Consider the following 25,052-nt stretch of genomic DNA (forward strand, 5'->3'; position numbering starts at 1 on the left):
TTACACTACACTTCTAGGTTAACTGAGTAAAATATTTAAAGCCTTGACAGAGATGTATTGTAAGGGTTTTTGGCATTTCTCCAGCGAACAGTATGTTTATAAACAATGGAGGTAAAGTTGACAATTTTCAAAACAAGAAATGTCTGGGGGACGAGAACATATGAAATATTATCTAGAGTAGCATCCCACTCAACAGCACTCACACACATGCGTGTCAATTACGTCAGAGAGAGAAGAGAAAGGGCGCACGCATACATCTTTTGTTTTGAATCCTGGATCCGCTAATGACCATGCGTGTTACGGAAACCTCAGTATCCTCCTCTGTTTATTTTAACTTTTACCAATACATGTAACGTCATCACTATGTATATAACATTATTTATTCAAAGAAATTAAACCAATCCAAGTAGAGTGTATTTTGATATATATTTTTTAAAAATTGTATATGTTCTACTTGTATAGTGGAACATTCTATCTAGTTAGTTTCTACATGCGATATATAAAATTAGAATTCTTTCATCCTGTAAATGGTCACTTTTTTTATACCTTGGTCGATTATTCAAATGTTGACTCAAGTTTTAAACACGCCTTCTTTGGCATGAACAAGAAACGCAGTTTTTCGTGGAATGAGATATTTTTAAATAACCCCATTCTTTCGTTTAGAAGGACGACAAAAGTACGCGTGGTTTAATACCCGTATAAAGACCCATTCTTCAGTTCCTGGAAACATTCTTTTGTTCTGTTGTTGCAAACTCTGATAACATTGATGTAATAACAAATGCATACCTTTTAAAATTCTTTATAAGTATCTATGAACCACACCACGTGAAAAGTAGCAATGTATTAGTCATATCCATTTACAATGATGAATTTCGTTTCACAAGGAATAAAGTATTTATAGTCTGAGTATATGGAATTTAGTCAAACTCAACATATCCCTGTCACAGTAAGCATGGAATAGGCATGCGCTAGGTTAGGACCGCAGTTTCTGTGACATGTGTCCAAGAAATTTGACTATCCTTATATTAACGCATAGGCATTCTAGGTTTTAAATGTGCAGGTATTTTCTGTCAGTATGGTATGTATTATTTCTCTTAAGTTTAACATATCTATTAATGAAGTTTTAGCGGCACTGCATACATTGAAGGTCATTTCAAGTTACTTTTTTATCATTGAAAGCCCGTATTCGACAAAATCGAGAGGTACTCATAGCTGCTATTCTTGGAAGAAATCGGTAAAGAGGTCAATCTATGTATTACCAATACTTTGCAATGTAGTTGGAATACAATATCATATGAATACGTCCCGTGAGGATCCGGGTTAGAATAGGTCCTCAGTACCCCTTGCTTGTCGTAAGAGGCGACTAAATGGGGCGGTCCTTCGGATGAGGCCGCAAAAACCGAGGCCCCGTGTCGCAGCAGGTGTGGCACGATAAAGATCCCTCCCTGCTCAAAGACCATAAGCGCCGAGCATAGGCCTAAATTTTGCAGCCCTTCACCGGTAGTGGTGACGTCTCCACATGAGTGAAATATTCTCGAGAGGGACGTTAAACAATATACAATCAATCATTCATTCATGAATACGATTGTACAAAATAACAATATATCCAGAAATACATATCGAATGAATGTAAGAATTGGGAACGAGTGCTTTTGATTCATTGATTATATTTTGTGTAGTATTGGGATAACCCTCCCCGAAATATAAATATTGCACAGTATCTGTTTTGGATAAAAGAATTTGCTACACGTGTTTAAGGAAAAAGGCATTGATTAGAATTTAAGAGGAACTTTAAGATGAAAGTATGAGTTATTTGATTTTGGTACTAATTAATTTAGCTTAGATTGAAGTTGCTTCCCCGTAATATGGACATTTCACCGCAGTTAATGGAACATACATTGCCAACTATCGATAAATAAGCGTTGGTTATACATATATGCTAGAGTACAAAATAAGCGAGATATTAAACAAAAAATGTTTCAGAAACATATCTACCCCCATGACTGTGGTAATATTGAAAAGGATAAACTTTAAATCTAGGAAAGTCTGTAATGATGGTGAAAAGTATGGGTTTTCTACCAGTCAGGGGCAACCACAATACAACACAAGTTTGATTTCTCAAGATAACGATCAGACATTTCCAAATAATCGGTCATTTGCTTCATGACCTTCCACCTGAAAAGGAATGGGGGTCATCTACTTTTTCGGGGATACCAGTGCATCAAATTTGATGTCTGTCATGAAAGGTTTCAAAAGATATTGAGCGGACAATATTTTATTTCCAGAGTAGTTTGACCCTTGACCTTAAAATCAATAGAAAAATCTTAGGGGGAACCAGTGTACCAAGTTTGATGTCTGTCAAGTAAAACGTTCTCAAGATAATAAGCAAACAATATTTTGATACATTTTGTATTTCTAGTTTGACCCTTAACGTTTGACCTCAAAATCAATAGGTGCAATATTGAACCAGTGAACAAAGTCTGTCAATCAAAATGCTCTCAAGATATTGAGCAGATATTATCTTAATATGTCCAATAAAAGCCTTGACCTTGTGATCTCATAATCATCAGCAATCGGATCACGCGCTCGTCCTTTTCCGTAACCATTAAGAAGATTCGGACGTGGATCGGCGCAAGGATTGCATCAAATCGATGTAGTTCTTCACCGGAAGCACGCCTGTGAATGAGGTTAAAAGACCAGAACCGAATCCCTGTATAATGTGTTATTTAGATTTTCACCACAGATATTAAAGTTTTATTCACTCTATTACATAAACATATAAGTGGAAATAAATAGTGGTAGAATATCTTAGATATGTATGATATCTTAGATCGCGTTTTAAACTGTGACGTCAGATACATTTGTGTACAAATGGCAACATACTCTGATGGCGTCGATCCACAGGTGCTTGTGGACAGGACTTCCGGTACCCCCCTTCTTTTATTTTTAAATGTTCAATTCCTTGGATATTTCGGACGTATTTTTGATAAAATATGTAACTTCAGAGTTTATCTATTTCAATGGAATACACAAATCTCGCATAGAAACCGTTTTTAAAAATGTCATATCACCGATCATAATATATGAACAAGGTGTGCAACTCAGCCAGCGACATGTTGAAAAAATCTACACCTCGCTGAGAAATCCTATCGAAAAAACACCAATAATGCATATACCAACTGAAAAGAACGGTCATTCTAAATCTACTGATGATTCGTGGATTAAATGCATCGCTATTTGGTGCGCAATAATTACTTCACATCGCTCAATTTCATCGTTTTAACCTCGCCACTTCTCATTTCTGACTATAACGAACGGAAGTTGTGATGTTGGAATATTTCTGTCGCAGCCAACTATTTTTAGAACGAGAAAACCCGAGACGAGGTCTTCCGAATACCATTAGCTACAGGAAAAGGGAAGAGAATACCGATCATAGTAATCAAGTCTAGCCAAAGAGGGTCATACATGTAATTTCATTTAACTGGTCAAGTCGGTTGTGGAAAGACTAGCACATCCACAAATATAATTAAAAACCTCATAGTGTTGGGTAGGTAATTTATCATGGAAATCAGAAAGAACCATGAAAGCACAATATATTGACAATGTTCCACATTTCAGTTATAAGGCCAACTATAAAGCATTGGCTAATATTCGTTTTTTTTTTAAAAAGAAACAAAATAGTTTATCAAGCCCCTTACATATGATCAGATCCAAATTCGATTAAAAATATAAAAAGTAGGAGGGGGGGTGTAACAAATTAATTGATAAAAGAATGTCAAAACTTTCTGTTATAACTTAGATATAAGATTAAACAAATATCAACAACCAGCACTTGTGCATGCATCGCACACATATTTTGTGTATAGTTCACATCATGATAAAAAAAAACCAACTACCCGCTTCTACCCCTACCCCACTCCCAATACCATTATGATCCAAATCATATCGTATAGGGTTAAGAGTTTACAATGATAGTATATTTGGATATATTAAAAGTGGTACGGTTCCAATAATGTGTAAGTGTGCATGTCTTTAAAGTCTTTCCACAACCGATTTGAAATATTTTGATCGGTATTCTCTTTCCTTTTCGTGTAGCTAATGGTATTCGGAAGACCTCGTCTCGGGTTTTCTCGTTCTAAAAATAATTGGCTGCGACAGAAATATTCCAGCATTACAACTTCCGTTCGTTATAGTCAGAAATGAGAAGTGGCGAGGTTAAAACGATGAAATTGAGCGGTGTGAAGTAGTTATTGCGCACCAAATAGCGATGCATTTAATCCACGAATCATCAGTAGATTTAGAATGACCGTTCTTTTCAGTTGGTATATGCATTATTGGTGTTTTTTCGATAGGATTTCTCAGCGAGGTGTAGATTTTTTCAACATGTCGCTGGCTGAGTTGCACACCTTGTTCATATATTATGATCGGTGATATGACATTTTTAAAAACGGTTTCTATGCGAGATTTGTGTATTCCATTGAAATAGATAAACTCTGAAGTTACATATTTTATCAAAAATACGTCCGAAATACCCAAGAAATTGAACATTTAAAAATAAAAGAAGGGGGGTACCGGAAGTCCTGTCCACAAGCACCTGTGCGTCGATCCACATACGAGGTTGATTGCGGTTACGGAAATAGCCGAGTAGTTACGATTGAATCATTATGGGACGTCTACTTAATCTTTCGGGGAACAGTGTACCAATTTTGATGTCAAGGATTCTCAAGACATTGGCGGACAATACCTTCCTATGTCCAGAATAGATTGACCCTTAACGTTGTGACCTCAAAATTTATAGGGGTCATCTTCTCCCCTAAAGAGAAGTCATTATAACAAGTTTGACCTTGTGATCTAAACATTTACTTCTTGAGGGGGAACTAGTATATAAAATTTGACGTCTATCAAGATATTGAGCTGACAATATCTTTCTACGTCCAGAGCAGATTAATCCTTGACCATTTGACCTCAAAATCAACATGCATTCATGTACAACTTGTTTGTTTAGACATATCTTACCGAAATTCCGTCATTAGCCCTTTTACTGTACTTTCTACTTTGCAGGGGGTACATCCGGACAAATTACATTTTGAGTCACTGGAAAAGTTTCTACAGATCTTATAAAATTAGATTTAGCAGAAAAGTGGGGACTGAAGTAGGCTTTAAATTACGCGTATGTATCATAAAACAAGCAAAAACAATAGAAAACAAAAACCATAAATCAGTGGATATCACGAATTCGTGAGATACGACCATAATTATAATATTAAAAATGCACAGTTATACAGCGCCGCAGTAGCTCTCTATCATACTCTTTATTCACTTTCGCTCTGTGTTTTATGACAGGAACTGATGTACTGTGAATTTTCTATCTCACATTCAGATGGTATATTCATCACGTTGCTGATTTCTTAAAAACCTCTGCTCTCCTCCACATTTAACAATGGTGAAAATGAGTGATAAGAATACAAACAGAATAACAAGGCCAACCACCGTGTAAAATAAGACAATCGATTGACCTTTCGTTTCTTTCTTCGGACTTTGAGTATTGCTATGAGATTCTGTAGTTATCTCTGCTGGTCCATCGAGGGAAGTAGATGTCATGGATGTCGACGGCGGTTGCCAAGAGGACAGCGTGGTTGTCCTTGTTAATAAGCACCCCATTCTGACGTCACATGATTCGTTTCCACAGTTACAGATTTGTTGACATAATCTGCCGTAGTTTGGATAAGGACATGACACTGTACAATTGCTTCCAATGAATCCTATTTCGCACTCTGTCGTAAAATGAAATAATTACCATTCTTCATCAAAGCAAATACATCCGACAAGACTATTGCTATATGTGTATATTAAATCAAAATACTAAACAAGATGCATTTGTGAAACTCTATGCCCCCAGTTGTAGCCATATTTGATAGTGACAAATTTGGCCTTTACGCATTACCTTAATCTTTATCCGTCACATTGTTTTCATCCACACTTTTCAATTCACTGAGTATCATGTCTCTAACTTGTGACCAAATTATAAAGGTGAGGGGAAAAAAGAGGAACCAAAAACAATGACCTCTCCCATTCTTAGACAGCGGAGGCATGGGCTATTTCTTCTCTAACTCCATTCAAACTTTACTTGCCTGTACATGAGAGCAGAATATCATTCCATTTGTATCCATAGCAACAAGTTAACATTCCACCGTCTCTATAAAGAGAAGGAATGAAAATAAAAATGATACAAAAATCATATTGTATTGATGGATGCAAGGTTATCGATTCGCTAGAAACTCACATCGGGTATTTGACTGCCAAACAACGCCTTTAATATCAACCGCCAGGAGGCGGACGATTATGTGTTACATGTATGGTTTTGGGAGTTGAACTTTCCCTAGGCATGAATGTAATGCAGTCTTCACATTCTCGTTTTGTTTGAAATAACCTATGTCCCAGAAAACGTTCTCTAAACGACATAATCCTATATTCAAAATCTAAAATTTAAAACAAAAAGATCTTATTTTAAATTATGAGCAAATACAAATGTGTTCGTTTTACAAAATGACAGAAAAAAATATACATGTATTCTCATGAATTTTTCTTTTACATTGCACATTAGGCACTATATGGATGAGTTCACTGCTGAATAGAGGGGTTGAAGGTTAAGACGCCCAAGTCCCTGCACATAAGATCGCGGAACATTACATGACAAGAAATGAAATATACAGCATTCATCACTTTCATCCGTTACAGTTAAAACATTTGACCTCATAATACAATAGGCGGATACTGACTCGATGCATTTCAAAAGATGTCCAATATTCGCGCCTATTGGTTGTGATGCATGTAATTGCAAAGTGGATTCAAATGGACTTTAAAAAGTACATTTCAATCCAATGTTTTCACGGTCGACCGCGCTGAATCGCACCTGCCATTTACGTCTGTGACGTCAAATGTTTTCACTGCAACAGATGACAATCATGAACGCTGTATATTTCAAAAACTGCCAGTCGATGTTCGGCGGTCTTAGTATATAACTGAACCAGAGCCTCTGCATGTAGTAGATAAATGAATATCCATTGATCCAATGTTAACTTTGCTAATTAAGTGAAAATAAATCAATATGAAAATTTTAGAGAGAAAAAAAATAGCCGAATTTTTTCATGCTTACATTAACGTGTGCATTCTGTGCTTTGATTAGTAATTAGAAGACCGTGAATAAATGCGGGCCTGCTTGATATGTTTGTTATTAATGAAAGGTGAAGATAACAAACAATGATCAATCTCATAACTCCTACAAGTAATGCAAAATAGAGAGTTTGACAAACACGGACAAACACGGACCCTTGGATGTACCAGAGGTGGGATCAAGTGCCAAAGATGAGAAAACAACCCCTGTCGACCGGTCACACCCGCCGTGAGCCCTATATCTTGATCAGGTAAACGGAATTATCCGTAGTCACAATCAGTATGCCAAGAACGGCCTAACAATCGGTATGAAACAAGTCAGTATTGTATAGAGACGTCCCCAAGACCTATGAAGGGCTTCAAATTTAGGTCTTTGCTCGGCGTTTACGATCATTGAGTAGTGAGGGTTCTTTAGCATGCCACACCCACTGCGACACGGGGTATCCGTTTTTAAGGTCATCTCCGAGGACCCGTGACATTCACACCTGATGCCGAACATTTGGCGATAGAACTGTCACTACCTGTTTTAACGACTTAGGTCTGTCGCGGCCGGGATTTGAACCCCGGCCTTCCGCGGAGGTTTGAAATAAGTCAGACAGCGTTTGATCATATGATAGGTTGTATTGGCAAACTAGACTTTTATCATAAAAACCATATGATTTGCGAATTGTTCACTTTAAACGATACTGTTGAAACCCCAGCACCATCAACTTATTTGTCAGTAGCCTGCCTCGATTGAAAAACTGATCATACGCAGAACAAGCTCTTGTGTATCGAATCAGATGAGAGATATAAACACCATATGCAGATGTTTATGGAATATTACTACATACATATGGGAAGTTGGCGATATTGAGTTATCACTAATTGTAGGTGAAATGCCACTAATTTAGACCTAAAGATGCTTAGCGCTCAGGGCCAAATCAGTGAAGGTACTTCAACGTCCCAACCCCTGCTGCGACAGGGGGGTCTCCATTTTTAATCATATCTGAAAGACCCGTAATTCTCACTTTTAAATACCGAGCGTTTGGTGAAGGAGCAATCACTACCTACATGTATGTTTAGGTCTTACGTTTGACGAGGCCATGGCCCGAGCGCGGCTCGAACTCACGACCTCCTGATTACGAAGCGAACGCTCTACCACTGCGCTACCGCGAGTGGTACACTGCATAATAAAATTAATCATTTATGCCCAATGTCATTATTATCATATGGTTATCTTATCAAATTAAATCACTGTTGTTAACCACTATTTTGATAAGTAATGCGCATTTATTTTCTCTGTATCTGATTCTTGGTACATTATCTCACCAGAGGGCGCGTGTTTTACCACTTGGAAGTTGATGCATGACGGACTTTGGCAATATTATTTTTTTATCCTCTACCAAATATCAATTCAAAACGTTAACATGTACAGTGCAACACATACTTACGTATTACACATGTTAGTCTTTGAAGAGAGAACTAAAGCAAAGCACAGAAGAACTCCACTGATAATTATTGCAAACATTATAGATATGAAATCATCTGTAACCTCGCATATAATTATATAGAGTCATTTCACGTATTTTCTCTACGTGGAATGTGGATTACTTATATAGATATGGCGATGACATAATCAAGCTGAGCGATAACAAACTAGTACGGTTGTGTGATAAATTTCCGTACTCCATCGAAGTTTCAGAGAAAACACTATATTTTTTGTTTTCAAGGATTTTCCTCAACGCTCACTGACGACCCGAGCTTAAATTAAACAGAACTAAATTGATATCAACTTCAGGTCTTGCGAATCCATTAAAAATTTATTAATTAAATTTAGTGCACGGTGTTAATATACCCCTAACTATCATTTATAAACATAATTTTAATATTTTTGATGATATCATATTCTATACACGTACATGGAATTCTTAAGAAAACAGTTTTTAGCACCTAACAAACATATCATAATCTCATTTAATTATTAAGGAAAGGCAACTGGTCATGATCTTGTATTTTAAGGGAGGGGTGGATGATAAACTCTCCGATTTATCACTATCAGTAATTTATGCTGATGTGTGTATGGCAATGTCAAATCATCATGCATGTTTTTTTTGTTGTTGTAGGGCAATGGTCCTTTTGGTAAGATAGTACGTATACACCATTACCGGTGCATGCAAACATGCACTAAATTAATCTAAAGTAATAATAGAAAAGTAATACATTGAAAAAAAATGGGTTTTTTTTCTTTCTTTCAAAAATTCCAATAACAATATCTAATGAAAAGAATGAATAATTTAATTTCTGTATAATCATAACATTTAAGGTAGTACTATTTTAGGTATTGACAAGTCTTCTAATCGGCCTAACCAGTTCTGCACAAACAAATCACTGTAAGGAAACAGATGGATTGCAAATCCGATATGTTGACGGATGTCCTACTACTAAGGATTTACGAATACAGGCATCAAGAAGGATGATCTGCTCTTGGACAACCAACAAATCATCCTTGTCATATCATTGTGTCATAAACCCATCCATTTCAGAATTTATGGAGGTGTGTGCAAAGCCCGTTCAAATCATAGGTAAAATTCATATTTAATTACTAATTCCGGGGGTTAAATTTCGTTGTTTTGTGGTGTGATTTTGTTTGTATGTTGTTTAACATTCGAGATTTCTCCCCTCATACAGGCTGTGCATTAATTAAAATCCTTTATCATCAGGGAAAGAATTCCAACCATGAAATCATGGTCCCAAATGTGATTTTACAGTATTTTACAAAATCTTCATGAAAGTTTATACATTAGGTTTAACTGAATTAGGTGGCCATTGTGCTGAGTATAATTCTGGCGGCGAAAGAATACAACCAAACGTCCAAACATCGTGTCAACATCACGAGAAACCCTGTCCATCCTCGTACTGGTCAGTCGATGCTTATAAGTGTAAGTATATTTGGTCGTAACAGATTTTCTTCGCCATAGTCTTCAGTCCCCACTCAAGGGCGGATCCAGGGATTTTTAAGGGGGTGGGTGTCTACCATAATTTTGGTTTTCAAAGGAGAGAAACGTTCCACCAAAATGCGTTATTTTTACCTTTTTTTAAAGCAACATTATCTGACGAAAGGAGGGAGGGGTGTTCCAAACCCCGGAGACCCCTCTGGATCCGCCACTGCTACTAGACTTTTTCGTTGATGTAACAGTGAGGCATTTTGAGTCACTGGAAAAGTTTCTACAGATCTTATAAAATTAAATTTAGCAGAAAAGTGGGGACAGAAGTAGGCTTTCATGATGCACTATTCTTTAATTTGACTTGATGTCTTTATAATCTTCTTATTTAATTTCTCCAGGGTTTTTTTGTATTTTGTTTTTGCGAACAGGGGATGCTTACTCCTTCTAGGCACCTGATCCCACCTCTGGTGTGTCCAGGGGTCCGTGTTTGCCCAACTATCTATTTTGTATTGCTTATAGGAGTTATGAGATTGATCACTGTTCGTTATCTTCACCTTGCATTCAGATACGGGGTGCTATGCTCTTGTAAAAAGGAATACAACATTTACCGAAAAATCGAATGCAGAAAATGAACATAATTCAACCATGACGAATTTAAGAATAAATCACTCGACCACAGAAAAGGCCGTTTTGGTGTATGTACCATTTTGCTATAAATTTTATCATAAAATCTAAAGAATTTGAGTAAAGCTAATCAGTAAATTTTTAAAATTCAAAATCGGATATATTATTATATTGTAAAAACTAGGAGTGGATCACTTTTCGATGATGGCAGAAAAGCGTAAATCATCGTAGAATGTTATTCATGTACATGATTATGTTTTGACCTCATAATGAGATTCATGCGAATTGGGTAACGAATCATTAGAATATTCACCTTTAATATGCATATTGGAATCTGCTATTTCATTATTATTATTTTTTAGATCTGGAACTTTGTCACCTTTCCTATGTGTAATAATGATAATTGCCATCATAAGGATCAAAATCAAACACACCAGAGAACTGAAGGAGAGATCAAACGGGGTTACAGATTTTAAACAGATCTACATTGTAAGAAGAGTTATGAGATTGATCACTATTCGTTATCTTCACCTTTCATCAGTAACATATCAAAGGAGGAACGAGGCTTCTCTTCTCCGCACATGTTATCTATCATAGGAATCAAACTCTAAAACGCTTTACATTTGTAATGTTCAAACCTAAAATGTCCAAGTAAACTAATCAGAGTGATAAAATAGATAAAATAACAGCAAGACGCTGGATACTATTCAATATAAGGCGTCAGGATTATGATGACGTCACGATTGATGTTGCCTTAATTATAGCTAGGCGAGGCTTTCTAATTAGGAGAGTCTTTCCTGAGATTATCGGCAACGTAATGATTTAATCTTTCATTAATACTTGTGTAGGATAGCAGAAATTTATGAAGATGAAGATTGTTGTCTATAACTCGACAAAGCCTCGTCCTGATGTGCGAATATTATCCCCTCGGTGAAATTGACCAATCATGACACATCGTCTCTTCAAAAGCAAACCTTCTAATCAATATGACCCTCACTTAAAGCTCCGGTTCAAGCACGGGACGGACAGACAGACAGACATACACTGTAACTTAGCATTTTCTATTCCCCTCATAACTTTCGTTGTAGAGGCTATTATAATCACCGTACACTGTTATCTAGATTATTAAAGGTATTTTCAGAGATGCTGTTTTCATTCAATGACCCAGGAGTCATGACCTTTAAACGTTTGACAAAGCCCAATCTCATTATAATCATGGAAGAGTCATCCATACTTGTAATAACTTTACCGATATGATAACTTTAACACGGTAACGTTCTGTTCTAGAAGATTTTTCGAAGATTTATATTATCACCTGTATATGGTGTTTATATCTCTCAACTGATTCGATACGCAAGAGCTTGTTCTGCACATGATCATTTTTAATCACGGCAGGCTACCCACAAACGAGTTAATGGTGCAGGGGTTTCAAGAGTCTCGTTGAAAGTCAGAATGTCGCAAATTCTGTGGTCATTATAACAATCTAGTTTGCCATTACAACCTATCATTGGGTCAAATGCTGTCTGATTTTTTTTTATTTTTTTTTTTTGCATACCGATTGTTAGGCCGTTCTTGATACTGATTTTGACTACGGATAACAGAGAGTTACTTATAAAAGAAATATTAAGATGAATGTTATGACCAGTGATTTTTTCACATGCAATGATTGACAAGGGGAGAATTTATTTCCCTTTTCGTTCTCATTATACATTAATGATCTTGATATATTTTTACAAGAGAAAGAAGTAGTTGGCCTTCAAAGTATTTCTAAATCAATTGAAGAAGAATTAATGATATATCTAAAAAAAAAATTGATTTTATTATATGCTGATAATACAGTTATTCTGGCTGAATCTGCTGAAGATTTACATCACGCGTTGAATGAATTTTTTGTGTACTGTAGGCAGTGGAAATTGATTGTTAATGTGGAAAAAACTAAAATTTTGATTTTCTCAAAGGGCCCTATGTTGAAGAAATGTTTTTATTATAATGGAAATATTATTGAGAATGTGAAATAATTCAAATATCTAGGCGTTGTATTTTCCAGATCAGGTTCTTTTCAAAGATAAAAAACATCTATGCGAACAAGCCCAGAAAGCTATTTATGGAGTTATAAGAAAAATCAGACAATTTAATTTACCAGTTAAGTGCCAACTTGACCTGTCTGACAAAGTCATTTTACTTGTTTTAATTCACGGGTGTGAGATTTGGGGATATGAAAATTTGTAATTTATAGAAGTTCTCCATCTAAACCTTTTGAAACATATTTTTCGTTTAAAAAGCTCCACTCCGTCGTTGATGGTATATGGCGAAACGGGACGTTTTCCTGTTTATATTTATGTGTATATTAGAAGATTTCTTATTTCTTATTGAGCCAAATTAACATTTAGTCATGAAAACAAGATAGTAAATATTCTTTACAAATATTTATATACATTGTACACAGTGCTATAATGGCACATTTAAAAATCCATGGTTTGAATGTCTTCATAGAATTTTGAACATACGTGTATGTGCAATCTCTAATATATGGTATGAACAAGGTAATGTGAATGAAAATTGGATAACAAACGCTGTAAAACAAAGTCTCAAGGATCAATTTATCCAGACTTGGCCAAGTGATGTTTTTAGCTCTTCCAAAGATACAATGTACAGAATTTTAAAAACAAGTTTTGGTCTGGAAACTTATCTTGAAAATCTACCTAAGAAATTCAGTAGCATCTTTTTGAAATTTCGTATCACGAACCATCGCCTCCCAGTAGAGACTGGCCGATGGTTTAGTATACCATATAACGAAAGATCATGCGTTTAATGTAATGAAACAAAAAATGCAGATGATTATCATTTTGTATTAGAGTGCAGTGCTTTATCCGGTATAGGAAAAGAATATCTACACAGAAAATATTGTACGAGACCAAATGTAATGAAATTTTATGAAATCATGTCAACGAGTAATGTTAAAAACCTTAAAAACCTGTGCATGTTTATTTTAAAGATATACGAATTAGTCTGTTCTCCTTAACACACAACTTCAAATTTTTGTACATATTTATGTATATATTTCACTTTGTTTATTTGCATACCTATATACATTCCTCTGACGTTACTTGTATTGATACATGGAATTTCTGTATTGTACCCCATGTACCATTTCCATTGTGGTTTGAGCGAATAAAATGAATGTAACATTTTATCTCGTCGCGGATCGAAACGTGTGACACTGGCTTGATCCAAGACAGTGGTGATGCTGTTCATCGGATAGGCCCCTGCGTGTAAGTCTACTGTGACACGAGACTCGAGGTGCATGTTAATAACCTGAAAGTTTCACTTCTGCACCGACAGAAAAGTTCACCAATCGCTTCCATTGTGATGTCGTTAAACTCTCCAAATTCAGGTCCCAGTAGAATGTTATCAAGTGAATTCTGATGAAGCTGCAATTTCTTCCACAATAAAAAGTAATTTTCATATTTCTTTTTCAGACAAAGGGAAGACACAGTGTCACTGAAAGAGACAACAGATGTATCATGTCACGTGATAGTGAAATATTCCGGGGTGAATGTGCTTGAATAAAGAGCTAAAGATATTTTAAATCTTGATATTTACAATTGCAGATAAGTTTCCTAAGATGAAACTCCTAAGTATCAAACCAGTTCATTACTATATGAACGTTCTAAAGGGTCAAGAAGTCATCCATGACCTGATCACAGGGCGTATTAATTTGCACGTGTAAAAGCACTACTTTTATATAAACCAGTTATGTAAAGTAGGTCACAAGCCTTGATGATAAAAAAAGATATCAAAACATAAAATTCCTTCAATAGAAATATAAATCTCTAAGATGCTGTGTATTTACACATGTACCTTCGCTTTTTCGCTGCTAACAAAATGGAACACCATTGGGAATTTCAAGGAGGTGGAGATGACACATCTGAAGACTTTTCCAGCTGTTTGAAAAGAAAAGGAAATTATGGAAAATCTTGATTTATCACTTAGAGGCCGTTTATTTAATCCCCGCGAGTGCTCAAAAGGATTAGAAATTCGCAAAGCCAGTAATAACTTCCTCAGTCAGAGATCCAGCAGAACTCAAGAGATTTCGGTCATTCCCTGAGAAGGACTTAAAGCAATCTGATGACTCGAGGCAATCGAAATCACACCCACCTCCTCGAAAAGGGGCTTAGGTGGTTTTAAAAGCAAGGTATGAACAAGTACTCGTGGAAGGGGAGACAATGGTGGTTCCAAAGGCAATTTATTCCTCAGAAGCCGTACAAGAATGTAATATATTCGCAAAACTACAAACTACAAACCACAGCGTACCTGTCATTTGCAGATACTTTATACCTAGAAATAAGTAAGATCCATATTTGCTAGCTTTTAAAATATATTTTGTAGTAATGTATATATGTTTCTTGTCCTCTTGATGAAGTCATAAATGTTGCTATAAAACTAGACATTGTGAAATAAATTGCTTTCTGATCCTATAAATACCGATGTTTTAAGAGCCTGTTTAGCAAAATGAAATCATGCAATACTGTGCAAATCGTAGGTTACCAAATCTTGATAAAGTTTGGTAGGTAGATATACATTCCAATTATTAATTGACCACCCCCCCCCCCTGCTATTTTTCAACATGGCCACCATACGAAGCGCCATCTATATTTTGCATACATTCACCGATTTGTAAAATTCCAGAAAACGTTATAATCATCTATAATTTATTTATTTGAAAAATTTAATTAATTTTCAAAAATATATATCAAAGTTACAACAGATAGTATTCTTTCAAAAAATGGCATTAATCATAATCAAACATGCAATACATCAAAGAGCATTCACAGAATGATGTTCTCTGCAAGTATGTTTGAAAATGCTTCTGTAATTTCACATAATTTTTGTTAATCAATTTTTTTTATATTATAATAATAATACCATATTTATATAGCACCCTTTTCATACACTATGTACGCCCTAAGGTGCTTTACAATGCATATATACCTTACAACAGAATGTTATACACATAATACATAGAAAATAAATAAAACATTAAAAAGCAATGATATAAAAGGCGTTATCAGATGTAAACAGTCCGTAGCTGTACCTATCCTGATTGTACATATAAAACATGAAAACACAAGATACCATAATATGCTAGATAAGAATAAACATCAGTTTCAGGGCGTATTAAAATAATAATAATACTGAAATACACACACGCACACACAGCATATAATGTCTCAGATATAATACATTAAAACATAGAATTAATTTAATATTATAAAAATCCCCGCATCATACCAGGTTTTTGGAGAATTTCGTTGTTGTAATTCCCCCTAAAGATTGCTAAAATGTCACATAATTTTTTTTATTTCTTTTGATTCATTGAAAGTTTTTTTTAAAAAAAATCCCCTATAAAACATCGGTAACCGCTTTACAAAATTATGCAATACTTACTGACTGATGCGCATTTTTCAAAATCTCCAAAAAGATTTAAAATAATGTTAATGTTGTTTTTCTAGGCGCCCGTGTTGCTTTGGATTCTTAAGAATCGACGTTCTGTAAACAAAAAACATATCAACCAAATCAATGAATAATTAATTCAAAGTTTCTACTCCTTGTATCATAAATCACAAAATTGAAATTCAAGCCTAGGAGTATAATTACTGACGATGGAAGAAAACCTGTAAAATTGTACAGATTTGGAATTAATGTAAAAAATATCAACTGGATAGGTTTAAGCATATACAATTTATTTGGATAATTAATGACGCTGTTGGAGCATTCTGTGCAGTTGTACAGCTATCCCCCCTTCCCTCTTGTATATCAACTTTAGAGGGTTTTTTTTTTTTTTAAATTCTACATCATTTATTCCATATGAAGTTGACCATCACTAGGCAAGATTAAGAGTGATAAATCGTAGGGGATTTCAAATATGCAATATATTAGACATTCATCTGTCGTTGAATGAGAGAGAGAGAGAGAGAGAGAGAGAGAGAGAGAGAGAGAGAGAGAGAGAGAGAGAATCAGTCTGAAGAATCCAATCAAGAGTATCTATTTATTTAAATATCAATTTCGAATTAACCCATTTCTTTAAACCAGTTGGTCGTAATGGAAATTTGATATGTTTAAATAGTAGAATACAGCACCCGGAAGTTTAACGTTTAGATATACAGTAAAATAAAACGCAGTTGTGTGTAAAACACGAGTACCTTTATGACTTCTTTCCATTTTCTAATTAATGATTTTTGATATAGAACTTACATCCGTGTGGTAGAGGGTATACAATATCAATACTAATTTCTTTCTTGCGACGTTTCATTGGTATTTATCGGGAAATTTTAAGTCATTGTTGTTAATGACATAATGCAAACTTAAATATCCTTGAAAGAAATACCTATCTAAAGATATCGCCCCTATACCCTATATAGTGTAAGAAACTTGGCCCTTTTCCAGGACGCAATGTTTGTAAACAGAAAAATCAGGGTAAACCCAAAGTTCTATTTTCAATATCAAATTTAAAGTACACGTATTTCTAAATCAGTTTTAAAAATAAACAAACCGCAAGGCAGATCACTTGAACTTGCCCGAAGTGTCACATTTCCTGATCAATATCACACACCATTTTGATTAATAATGATAATAATGATATTTATTTATATAGAAATCAGCACTGTAGTTATGTGATCACTTATATTGGTACGAGTGATGATTCGTGCTGCCATATTCTGTATACATATATATTCTGATTACATGAACAAGAGATATTATCATCGCAAAAACATGAACTATTTTTCTCAGTCTATGTTAATTTTTTCACCCTGAATTCAGGTGCATATGTTACACTCCATCTCTACTGAACAAACTATATGTACATGCACATACGGTATCAAGGGGGTGTTGTCTATCTACTGTAGGTACTTTTTTCTTCGGGGTTTTGAGTCGATGCGACAACATTTCAACAATGTGTTAGCTTTTAAGTTTAATCTGTCCGGTTTTAAGAATTCCATTGGGAGTAAAAACTTGATAATTCTTCTCAGCCATTTTAAAATACGGTAAAGTGTTTAAAATAAAGAAAAATTAATTCAAAAGTACAAACTATATGTGATCTAATTTCGCCTTGAATTTGTGAAAATTACCTGTATGCAAAACTCGACTATTGTGATTATTAACTTCCTTACAATAATGTTCAATATGTTTTTCATATATACAAAAGACAATATCAAATATACAAGAAAATGAGCAGTAAATCTACAATGTAAACCTAGACTGATTTGGTCATGTTGATATCAATCGACAAACATGACTTTGTCAGCTAATACGCCTTTAAATTTTCAAAATTTAATGAAACATTTAATCTCAGTAAAATCGATGTTATTTTTATTGTTTATAAAGGCGTCATGTGGTTAATGACTACATAGGAAAACACTGGAAAGGTTCATTTTTAAATATTTCCTAGTGCAGAATAATTGCAATTTTGAGTTTTACACTATCCTTATTTGGTCATGAACAATCAGGTCGGCCTGATCTATTTAGAATGGAACAGCACGAATTTTCGCGGAATTCACACTTTCCGTGTTCTTTGTCTTCTACATAATCTGAAAACAAAGTTTCGCTAAGACGTCAACTGTAATCCATAACACTTTCCCGGTCATTATAGACCATGTTTTACACACCCCTGTAACAGAATAGCTTTATCTGGAATCTTCATCGTTCTCGGAAAACGATTCTATTCTATGTATAATGTGAAATCGAATAAGATTGAAGTTTTTATAACAATATGGCCCTAACTAAAGCCGAGAACCCGTCCCCAATCTCGTCGTTATATCAAATTCTTATCTTGCCTTCAGTAAATAAAACATTAACACAATTACGAATTTCAAATACTAAGTATTAAGTTCTGTCAGTAAAGTGGGCCATAGCAGTGGGGATTCTTTAACGCGCCAACGTCTGTCCCGACACGTGACTTCCGGTTGTAAGGTACCACAGTGCATTAGAAGATCCGCGAACCTCACTTCTAATCAAATGCCGTGGTGAAGGAGCAGTCGGTAATCTCTACCTATGTTTACATCTTAGGTTTGACGCGGGCATGGCACGAGATGGGCTCAAACTCCCGACCTCCCGGTCGCAAAGCAAGCGTTTCAACTATGAACAGTGGTTGATTTAAGGGGGTGGTGGCAGCTGGCGCGCGCCCCTCCTAAAATTTTCAAATTTAAGGTAAATCGTGGTATCTTGTTTAGAGAAATGTACTAAACGATAAAAGAAGCAGTAATTTCTTCCACTCCCGGAGAAATAAATGACAAAATCTTTTGATTTCTTGAATTACTTTATTGGGAGAACTTTATTTTTTTCCCAAAACCCTTAAAATTTGCCTCATTTCATTACTTTCACCTTATCAAAAATGATAGGAAATGGTATACATTACTAAATAAGAGACTTATTTCAAGACCTATAAAATCTGTAAAATCCAGGAGCTTCGCCCCCTGGGCCCCCACCAGGGCTTCACTCCCAGACCACCTGCCTCATAAAGTGGCGCCCCCCCCCCTAACCGCAATTCCTGGATCCGCCCCAGATGAATAATCCCCACTCAAAAGAAGTCACTTGTGGCAGTACACAGGGGATTGACCCAATATGAAGAGATAATCTTTTGATCACGTGTTAACACCCAGGGCAGGACATGCTCAAGAGGTGATGTCACCCTGTATAAGGTACATCAATGTGAATAACTCTCGAGGTGGTGTGAGGCAAACAACTCCATTTGCTAAGTATATGTACATTGGAAATAAATATAACAGAGACCACTAATCAATTTATTTCATTATCTACAGTCAAATTTCACATGTTCAATAAGATCTGGTTTTAATAACCAAACTTAAACAAACGCATAAAACATGGAGAATTCCAATAAGATAATCCGGAAATCATTTCCAACGTTTCACATTATTCGCTTGAAAAACTTCTGTAGAAGAAGCAGGTTTCTTCATTGGAGTAAGATTCCGGATTAAATCCAGTAAAAGATGTGCAGCTTTACCCCCCCCCCCCCCCATTTCAGAGATTCTCTTTATGAGTAAAGTACAGTAAACTTAGATTTAACTTTTAATGTATTTCATGGCAATCACGTGACGTGGTCCTTATCACCAATGGCTTGACCCTGCTTGTACACGCCTCTTACGTAATTGTAAGTTAATGAAAAGGTGAAAATAACGAACAGTGATCAATCTCATAACTCCTGTAAGGAAACGGACTCCTGGACACACCAGAAGTGAGATCAGGTGTCTAGGAGGAGTAAGTATCCCTTGTCGACCGGTCACATCCGCCGTCAGCCCTTTATCTTGATAAAGTTAACGGAGTAATCCGTCGTCAAAAATGAGTGTGTAAAAAATGACATAACAATTGGTACGAAAAACGTCAGGCAACAGAACTTTTGGAAATTTTATTCATACGGCGGCGGGGGACCAAGAGGAGGCAGGTTCTTTATCATGTAAGAAATGTCATTCAGACATGACTGGGATTGACATGACAACCATTTCTCGCAACGATGGGTACAATGATGGTTATCAAAAAAGTTTGTAACGGCCATTCGATTTTCAGATCCACAAGAACTTCCCTTTGAAAACATTTCAGTAGCTGGTGACGCAAGTTGAAATGTATAGCCATCTTTTCTCCAGACACCTTTTAGTCCTCGTAGAATGTTTGTACCATTGGAATCGTGATATGAAAAATGGCATAGCTCTTCAATGATTTTAGGACAATTTTCTGTTACGATGCCATCGCAAGTCACAAAGTATTCAAGACTGCCCCTGATAAATGGTTCAAACAACACGAATTCATCACTTGAAAGCTTTCTGTGCCTCGACATGGTATTTGTAATAACAGACACCTTGTCCATGACAGCTAGATGAAGCTCCGGAAAACTAACTGTAACATTGCACATTTTCGAAAACTTTCTAGCAATTCCATGAGCATTCTGAGACTGCAAAACATATTTTTCCAATACCTCCATTGACCCTTGACGAGAAGTGTCAACTTTCACTGCGGCACGTTCAATGTCGGTGCAAGAAGAATACATATTTCCCTTGTAAATCCTGAATTTTTTCCCTTTCTTTTTTGGGCGAAAATCGAAATTCGCTGATTTTTCACATGCACATCCACTCCGAATTAACGACGGAAGTGTTTCGTTATTCATAATGGACAACCTTGCTGCTCGTCCGGAGAATAAATTCTAATGATTAAAGGTGCAGTTGGAACATGCAGATAAATACTGCAATTATTAAATGTTCAGTTGAGATCTGTGCAACTAAAAGCAGCTATTGAAATGAACCACGTATATCGGGATGAATTGCTATTGAAATTTAAAATGTAAGAACATAACTGTATTCAATGTCAAGAAATAAACAACATACTTTTTCTCGGCACAAGATAAAATAAAGTTCTGAGGAGTAGCTTGTTTCGTACAGAACAATTAGGGGGTTTCCGGATTGATACGGAGTTATAAATATATCTGGAATTTTTCATACATCCTGATGAAAAATAAATTTTTATTAATATACGTTTAAAGTATTTGTCACCTGTAATCATAATTGACTCATGAATAAAGCTAAGTGGTCGATAAAGTTACGCTCTATACAGGGAATGTCTGCTTATTACATGATTCTATACAGGGAATGTCTGCTTATTACATGGTTCCATTGTTGGTATCAACTACTTTTTTAGTACATTTATTGATTGATTTGGGTTTTTTTAACGGCCCTCTCGAGAATTTTGTACATAATGATGTACATGAGAAATTACAATATATATGATCACTGATGTTACATAAGAAACATTTAATTTGGAGCTCCAAGTGACTTCCTAATAATCAAATTTTATTTACTGTATATATAATATCAATAAATAACTATAACATACCTAATGCACGTGTTTATTCAAAAATGTTATATCGTTCATTCAATTTGTGTGCGCATCAATTCAAACACGCATTAAAAAAGTCCTCCCTCTATGCATTGTTACATGTATGTATTTAATTGAGATTTCAAACGCATATTTCTATGTCGTTACATTACGATTTACAATTACAACCCCGGCAATTTACTACGATCGCTGTGACGCCCATGTTGAATGGGGTATACCTGACGTTATCAATAAAGGAAGACAAGCCGAAAAGCTCTTCATCTAGCATTCCATTATCACCTGGATAGGGTGTTTATGTCTATCAACTGATTCTATACACAAGAGCTTGTTCTGCGTATGATAAGTTTTTTTTAAATCGAGACAGACTATTGACGAATAAGTTGATGGTACAGGAGTTGCAACAGTCTCGTTCACAGTCATTTTTGCAAATTCTATGGTCGTTATAAAGTTCTAGTTTGCCAATACAACCTGTCATTGGGTCAAATGCTATCTGGCGTGTTTCATAACAATAGTTAGGCCGATTTTGACGACGGATTACTCCGTTTACCTGATGAAAAGGGGGAGGGGGCTTTGTTGTTGAATGAGAAGTCTATAAGTAATATGATTATAAGCCTTCATAAAATGATAAATTTGGGCATTGTCAAAATTATCATAAGTATAACTAACACTGAACACCTTCACAATTTTATGCTGATCATGTTATAAACCAATCGCAACTTTTCGGATGGCCGAAAAGGCCCGAGAATGTGCGATTGGTTGTATGATGTTGCCACGTTCTGGGCGCTTCGTTCTGGAAATTTCCATAAGGCTGATTGAACATTGAAAAAACGTAAAGGCATATATTTTATTCAACAATTATCAAAACTTATTTCTTCTTTAACATCAGAATCAAGCATCGATAAACGACGGATTCAATTAAGTTGTCATTTAAAAAAAGACTGGCTTAGATCCACCACTTTGCTCTCAGTTTTCCTATTTCAGATTAGTTTATCGAAAATGAAAGTAGGTTTTTAATTAATTTAATGATTTTTTTTTATCAAGTAAGGTTATATTATAGCTTACGGACTTCACCTCACATATGAAACAATATTAAAGGTGCAAGCAGTAACTCTGGAGCAAGCGTTTCGGAGTTTATTGGCAAAATTTGTTAATTCATAAGTATGGATGTACTATTTCTAAGAAATAATGATGAATATAGGTATTGTGTCTTATATTTTTTAAGATACGGGATGGGTATAATACAAAAATTACAATATGACAATTTTTGTATTTACACAAAACCAGTAAATTTTAAAATACTACAATATTACAAATGAATCTTAGGCGAGACTACGTCTCTGTTGTGTCTTCAAAACATTGCACAAATTAGTCTCTGGGTGGCAGAAAAAAGGGATACAAGAAGGTTGATTCAAAGTCTGATGTCGTTCCCACTGTATGATTTTCCCCTTAGAAATATTAATTCAAATCATAAATAAATCATGAATAACTAACGACATTAAGTTTAAGATTCATAATCTAACATCCAGTACTCTGAAGTTGAAATAAATATATGCTGGAGTTCCTCATTGACAATATCTTCGTGGTCTTTGGTGATCAGGTCTTCCGACAGTCTGGGGATTCCCCCATGGGCACGAATTGTGCTCCTTTGTTAGCTGTTTTTATATTCCTATGAAGCAGAATTTATTCAAAAATGTCTACGTGAGAAGAAAAAAAACTCTTGCTGTGGCCTTCAATTCGACATTTAGATATATCGACGAAATATTATCTATTAACAATAATAATTTTCATTCATATGCCGATTCCACATATCCCAGTGAACTCGAAATAAAAGACACCACAGTCATCCACTTCTGCTTCATACTTAAATCGAAGTAGGCTACTGACAAACAAGTTGATGGTACAGGGGTTCCAAAAGTATCGGTTAAAGTCAGCATTTCGCAAATTCTATGGTCGTTATAACGATCTAGTCCGTCAATACAACCGATTATTGGGTCTAATGCTGCCTGACGTGTTTCATACCGATTGTTAAGCCGTTCTTGACACACTGATTTTAACTACGGATAACTCCGTTTACCTGATCAAAATATAGGGCTCACGGCGGGTATGACCGGTCGACAGGGGATGCTTACTCCTCCTAGGCACCTGATCTCACCTCTGGTATATCCAGGGGTCCGTGTTTGCCCACCTCTCTATTTTGTATTGCTTATAGGAGTTACGAGATGGATCACTGTTAGTTATCTTCACCTTTCACCCAATACTTTTCAATTGTTTCTTTGTGTGATAAGTAATCCTGATAAGACCCATATAGACACAGACCATCTCCTGGGAATTCCAAATTAAAAAAACGATGTTATCACAAGGTGAAATTATAGAAATATATTTGGAAGTTACTGTTGTTGTAGCTCTACTCTCAATCTCAAGTTTCAACAAGGTGATGGGTTTCATTGATTACATTAAACTTCAGACTTTTCATATCTTTGATTCCGATTCTGTAATATTGAGGACTTCGGGTCCCTTACAACGAGTGGCTCTCTTGATGACTTCACCAGCTTGATCACACAGTCGTTTGTAAAATGAACCGACAGAGGGTATTGAAGATCATTCCGAGTAATATTTCAAATTGTGTGAAATTATGAAGTACTTAAACCGATTATAAATCATTTCCTTTGGATTCAGTCGATGGTTTTCATTTGTTTCTAAACGAAATATTTAGGGCACAATCACTAATGTATGCACTAAATGTGCGTTTTCAACCAATACTGCGGTATTGTATTAATCGGATGTCTGTATAGCGACTGAGAGTCGTACAAAGTAAACTGTACAGTGTAAAATTAGTGCACTGCTACATGTGTTTATATACAGCATGGTGCAAGGGTAGGCCATACCCGGTATTGACACTTCATCGACTAAGTGTAGTGATGGACTATCCCCCAAAACTTAATTCTTTCTCTGGTTTGCTGTTAACGTTTTGTAATGAAATGCCTTTTGGTGTTGTTATCAGATTTCAAGCATTCCGTATTGATAAAAGTTCATGCCGTTCATGAATTTTCATTCATAACCTGAGTAAACACGTTTCTGAGTCAAATTTATGTCTTTTGTTATGTTAGTGGTAAATTACACACATATAACCTAGTGATCCTTTATCAAATTTTGAGTAGTATATTTGTGTTGTCCTTTAAATGTAACCGCATTGGTTGTATCTATTTTAGTACGCTATACCTGTGTATAAATAGGATCTAGTAACCTTCGGCCATTTTAACAAAAACCCTTACGTCTAAGATCGAAATTTAAATTAACATAAATAAATATGAAAAAAGTAGATCCTTGGTTGATGAAACGTGCATACTAACTCATGTCTGTGGTGTGTATTTGACTGAGAAGCAGAACAGAAATTACAGTATCTTAGTTGTAAGATATTTTGTGAAA

General features: G+C 35.5%; 1 protein-coding gene and 1 long non-coding RNA gene across 5 annotated transcripts; one reads left to right on the plus strand and one right to left on the minus strand.

Moving 5' to 3' along the window:
• The first annotated feature begins 1,011 nt into the window (after window positions 1–1,011).
• Window positions 1,012–14,308, plus strand: LOC125673069 (uncharacterized). Of its 3 annotated transcripts, none has more exons than XM_056166986.1 (7): window positions 1,012–1,078; window positions 9,279–9,302; window positions 9,494–9,737; window positions 9,975–10,094; window positions 10,666–10,795; window positions 11,087–11,213; window positions 14,204–14,308. In XM_056166986.1, the coding sequence occupies exons 1-7, from the start codon at window positions 1,076–1,078 to the stop codon at window positions 14,288–14,290; spliced, it is 735 nt and encodes a 244-aa protein (XP_056022961.1). In that variant the 5' UTR covers window positions 1,012–1,075; the 3' UTR covers window positions 14,291–14,308. The 3 variants fall into 3 exon arrangements, with proteins under 3 accessions (XP_056022961.1, XP_056022959.1, XP_048765299.2); XM_056166984.1 differs by having other exon boundaries at window positions 1,028–1,078; window positions 9,279–9,294; XM_048909342.2 differs by lacking the exon at window positions 1,012–1,078 and adding an exon at window positions 7,253–7,424 and having other exon boundaries at window positions 9,279–9,294.
• On the minus strand, window positions 13,136–21,637 carry LOC125673103 (uncharacterized). 2 transcript variants are annotated; one of them, XR_007369276.2, is made up of 4 exons: window positions 16,928–21,637; window positions 16,173–16,274; window positions 14,586–14,668; window positions 13,136–14,225 (listed from the first exon to the last, which is right to left on the minus strand). It is a non-coding gene; the product is annotated as an uncharacterized LOC125673103 (long non-coding RNA). The 2 variants fall into 2 exon arrangements; XR_007369277.2 differs by having other exon boundaries at window positions 16,980–21,634.
• Window positions 21,638–25,052: the final 3,415 nt, after the last annotated feature.

This window comes from Ostrea edulis, chromosome 1 (genome assembly GCF_947568905.1).
Source record: "Ostrea edulis chromosome 1, xbOstEdul1.1, whole genome shotgun sequence".
NCBI classification, from domain to species: Eukaryota; Metazoa; Mollusca; class Bivalvia; order Ostreida; family Ostreidae; genus Ostrea; species Ostrea edulis.

Excerpts from the sequence above, each read along its gene's own strand:
- LOC125673069 (XM_048909342.2), top strand. The coding sequence starts at position 7,336 with ATGTACCAGAGGTGGGATCAAGTGCCAAAGATGAGAAAACAACCCCTG. Across the intron at positions 10,796-11,086 it reads ACAGAAAAGGCCGTTTTGGT|ATCTGGAACTTTGTCACCTT; the intron begins GTATGTACCATT and ends ATTATTTTTTAG. Across the intron at positions 11,214-14,203 it reads ATTTTAAACAGATCTACATT|ACAAAGGGAAGACACAGTGT; the intron begins GTAAGAAGAGTT and ends TTTCTTTTTCAG.